Source organism: Danio aesculapii, unplaced genomic scaffold (assembly GCF_903798145.1).
Source record: "Danio aesculapii unplaced genomic scaffold, fDanAes4.1, whole genome shotgun sequence".
NCBI lineage: Eukaryota > Metazoa > Chordata > Actinopteri > Cypriniformes > Danionidae > Danio > Danio aesculapii.
The window spans coordinates 1-4,525 of NW_026613704.1; the positions used below are offsets into that span (position 1 = coordinate 1).

Sequence of the window (4,525 nt, forward strand, 5' to 3'; positions counted from 1 at the left end):
ATGAATAAATATCGAATTTAAAACATTGGGACTGTGCAAAGGCTGCGTCCAAAATCACACACTTCCCAGTGTTTCCTCCAGGATTTTTTCCAGCTGTAGTGGACTCTGTTGAGCCTTTTTCACAGATCACCAACTACCTGTGGCATTATTTCATTGACAAATGTCATGAGCGCAGTATTAAGTTGAGATCGCATTCTTGTATTATGAGCATGCGAATCTCTGCGCTCGAGCGCTGATTTCCTCTGTTCGTCCACAAAACTTCTTGCACGCCCTCAAATATACGCTGCTCAAGTGCAGATTTTCTTGTGCACGCTTAAATAAACGCTGCTGCAGTGCGATTTAGTGTGTTTATGTAGCGAGTATGTCTCCAACGTTTATTAGATCTGCTAGGAATATTTATGAATGTCTCCAACAGACCTACAGAGCGGCATTAATGCATCCTAAAGTGAAACGGTTATGAACTCCAGCAAGATAAAGTCATTGTATGCACAGCTAAAGACCTTTATCTATAAAGTATAATTATAGAAACGGTGTTCATCTTAACTGAAGTTTATGTTTATGCAGTTAAAATCATTCATTCGTTTTCTTTTCGGCTTAGTCCCTTTATTAATCCGGGGTCGCCACTGCGGAATGAACCGACAACTTATCCAGCAAATGTTTTAGGCAGTGGATGCCCTTCCAGCTGCAACCCATCTCTGGGAAACATCCACACACACTTATTCACACTCGTACACTACGGACAGTTTAGCCTTGCCAATTCACCTGTACTACATGTCTTTGGACTGTGGGGGAAACCAGAGCACCCGGAGGAAACACACACGAATGCAGGGAGAACATGCAAACTCCACACAGAAACGCCAACTGATTCCGCCAAGGCTCGAACCAGCGACTTTCTTGCTGTGAGGCGACAGCACTACCTACTGCGCTACCGCATCGCCCTTATGCAGTTAAATATACACAAAAATATAGCATGTATTTCCAATGAGCCTTTAAGTTAACCTCACATCATTTTTTTTTTCAATTTCCAGGTGTTTCTCCGCTGGAACTCAGCAGCCATGCAGGCCTGTGATTATTACCTGTGCCTCAGCGTCTACCTCATCACCTTCATCACCGGATTCCCAGCCAACATCTTTGCTTTCTACACTCTCATCTGCAAGATCTGGAGGAAACCGGCTCCCATAGACATCCTGCTTCTCAATCTCACCATCTCAGACCTGCTCTTCCTCATCTTCCTGCCCTTCAAGATGCAAGAAGTCGTCAACAACATGCAATGGAACATCCACTACTTCTTATGCCCGCTGTCTGGTTTTATCTTCTACATGACCATCTACAACAGTGCTTTTTTCTTGACGGCGGTGAGCGTCGAGCGATATCTCGGCGTGGCATTCCCCATCCAGCATTCCCTACGGAGAAGGCCTATTTATGCAGTATTTGCGAGCATCTTCATGTGGGTGTTTTCCACCCTCCACCTCAGCATCGTCTACATTGTGCCTTATTACAACCCATCCGGGACCATTCCTCCATCCAGAAACATCTGCTACGAAGGATTCACCGAGGCTCAACTGGAAATCCTCTTACCTGTTCGTTTGGAGCTCTTCATTGTCCTCTTTTGCGTCCCTTTATTAATATGCAGCTTTTGCTATATTAACTTCATCCGAATTCTTTCGAGGTTGCCAAATATTGGACGGAGGAGACGATTGAGAGCGATTGGATTGGCTTTGGGAACGTTGTTGGTTTTTGCGCTCTGTTTCGGACCCTATAATGTCTCGCACGTGGTTGGGTTTATAACTAAAGAAAGCCCAGGCTGGAGGGATAAAACTCTTCTCTTGAGCACTTTCAATGCTTGTTTGGATCCGTTTATTTTTTACTTCACCTCCGCCGCTGTTCGGAGCACATTCAGCGGGATGATGAGGGGGATTTGGGGTCGGTGTTGGTGTCCACGGATTTTATGGAGCTCCAGGAAGGAGCCGCAAGACATGGAGAAAAACAGCCTCCCGAAACCTCAAGACGTCAGAAACGCACTTTGACCGGTGTGACTCGTGTGGGCTGGGATTTATTTTGGGCTCAGTAAACATTGCTTTACTTCCTCGTGAGATGACGGAGGCCAGATGGAATGCAGAAACAACCTAATATACAGCTGAAGTCACAATTATTAGCGCTCCTGTATATTGTTTTTTCCTGTGATTTCTTTTTCAAATGTTTCCCAAATGATGTTTAACAGATTCAGGAATTTTTTCACAGTATTTCCTTTAATATTTTTTCTTCTGGAGAAAGTCTTATTTGCTTTATTTCGGCTAGAATAAAAACAGTTCTTAATTTTTTAAACCCATTTTAAGGTCAAAATTATTAGCCCCCTTAAGCAATATTTGTTTCAATTGTTTACAAAACAAACATTACAGATATGGCTACTGAGAACACGCGAGTGTTTTAGAGAGAAATCGCACACCTCTGCAGTAAAGTGTTTGAATCCGCAACATGGTCTAACACAAGAAATACATGGCCAGCAGGAGGCAGTTATGTAACATGATGAGTATACTGAACTGATACGATATGCTGAGCACGTGAGCTACCTGTAAACGATGTGAAAACGGCATTCTTTAGGCAGCTGTGTGTGTTATCTTATGCTATATAGTTTAACTGTTTAAAATGCCGATTTTGGAGTGTCTATTTAGGCTAAGTGCAGTACTGTCACTGTTTATTCCCCCCTTTTTGGATTTCTGATCAAGTTATGTCAGATTTATTAATGTAGTGAATCATCAAATTTTTATTGAGCAGGTGTAATATTCATTAATATTAATTATTCGAATTCTTATTTTCACCTTGGTCCCGCTGTTTGGGGTCGAATGACCTGCAGGCTGCATTTTGCTCACGGGGCTGCGGCAAAATAATGAATGAAAAGAGTGAGGCTATGTTCAAATAAATAAATAAAGTGCGACTGCTGAAAGTGCAAGCAGCTAGGGAAACCGCCCCTCGTGGCCAAAAAACAGACTGGCCTACCGGGAAATCTCCCGGTCATACCGATTAGCCAATCCGGGCCTGCATCTAACCCATCTAAACAGGCATGACAACTAAGTCAATGGAAAAGCGGTTGTTCCTTGCGCCACCTGGTGGCTATCGTGTAAAGCACAGAAATGTTTTTTTTTCTTATGCAAAGGAGGCTTATACAGCAGTAAAGCGTGTGACTGCGGTTGACAAATTGCAGTATTGTGCATGCACAAACACGCATTCTCAGTAGCCAAATCTGTAAATGGACCAATTAACCTAATTAACCTAGTTAAGCCTTTAAATGTCACTTTAAAGGTGCAGTAGGTGATGGTCTTCAGAAACATTTTTGTTGTGCTGGTTGAAAATCTCTTCACATTCCAATAGTGTTGATTAAAGTAAATGATCTGAATGTATTTATATGTATTTTTATATTCTGGGTAAGGCATAAGACTAAAAACATGTTCGTCCAATTAAAAATTGCCAGGCCGATAACTCTCATAATTCTGAGAAGTAGCCCAAACTGTCTGTCAACAAATGTAGATTTGTACTGTACATCTGCAGCCGGTAACACAGATCCGACATCTGCGCGTGAGAGAGCGGTAAAAAGTAATGCTGAATCAAAACTTTAAAATCCTGAATCAATATTGCAGTTAGTTTTGCACGCTGGAGGAAGGACGGCATCATGGCTGAAGTATTTCTATTAGACAGATAATGTTCTGTTTTAAAACACTTATAGTCACGCACAGCTGATATGGATTGTGTTGTTTTATGAATGGGTTAAATGCACAGAAGTGTTGTTCAGCCAATGAAATCTTCCCGTGAAATATTAATTTGATTATTTTCAGTTTCACAAGAGACCATTTACAGCAGCAGTTCTCAAATTTTTTTCCACCAAGTACCACCTTAAAAAAAAAACCTCTCTCTGCGTACCACCATATTGACCGGTATTGAAATACAGTAGTGTATTAGGCCTAATCAAGCAGCTAAAGCTCTGCACAGTTCATAAACGTGGCAGATTAATTCTTATTATTATGAATATTTATAATTGTCAGCCACTTTAAACATTATAAATAGTTTGAACATTAACTGTACTGTGCTTACAGGTAAAAAAGTTAAATAAAACATCAACGTTTAAATTAAAATGTGCTTTTAAAAGTTCATTAAAAATGGCACTGTTCTTAAGAAGTAAAACGAAAACTGCTGTACTTAAATGTAAAGTATTATCATAAAGTTGCCTATTGATCAAAACATGTAAATGTTCCTAGGCTGTGTGTCATCATATTCATATATAAACTCTTTTTTGCTAAATTTTGAAATATATGTTGCACATACATATGACTAATGTGCATATCTTTGAAATCTAAATATTAACTTGTATTTTAAAGATATGAACTGGATTTACATATCTAAACTAGAAATTAGATCTGCTTACTGCACGTTAGAGTAGGCTATGTGTGTCAGAAAAACAAGTGATTAAACTATACCTGTCAACATTGGTATATAAAAATACAGGATACGCCCCCAACAACCTTTACAAATA

General features: G+C 40.2%; 1 protein-coding gene across 1 annotated transcript; it reads left to right on the forward strand.

Moving 5' to 3' along the window:
• Positions 1–1,051: 1,051 nt before the first annotated feature.
• LOC130220220 (free fatty acid receptor 3) lies at positions 1,052–2,027 on the forward strand. The gene has a single exon (XM_056452596.1). It carries the CDS (start codon positions 1,056–1,058, stop codon positions 2,025–2,027), a length of 972 nt encoding a protein of 323 aa, XP_056308571.1. The 5' UTR covers positions 1,052–1,055.
• The last annotated feature ends 2,498 nt before the right edge of the window (positions 2,028–4,525 follow it).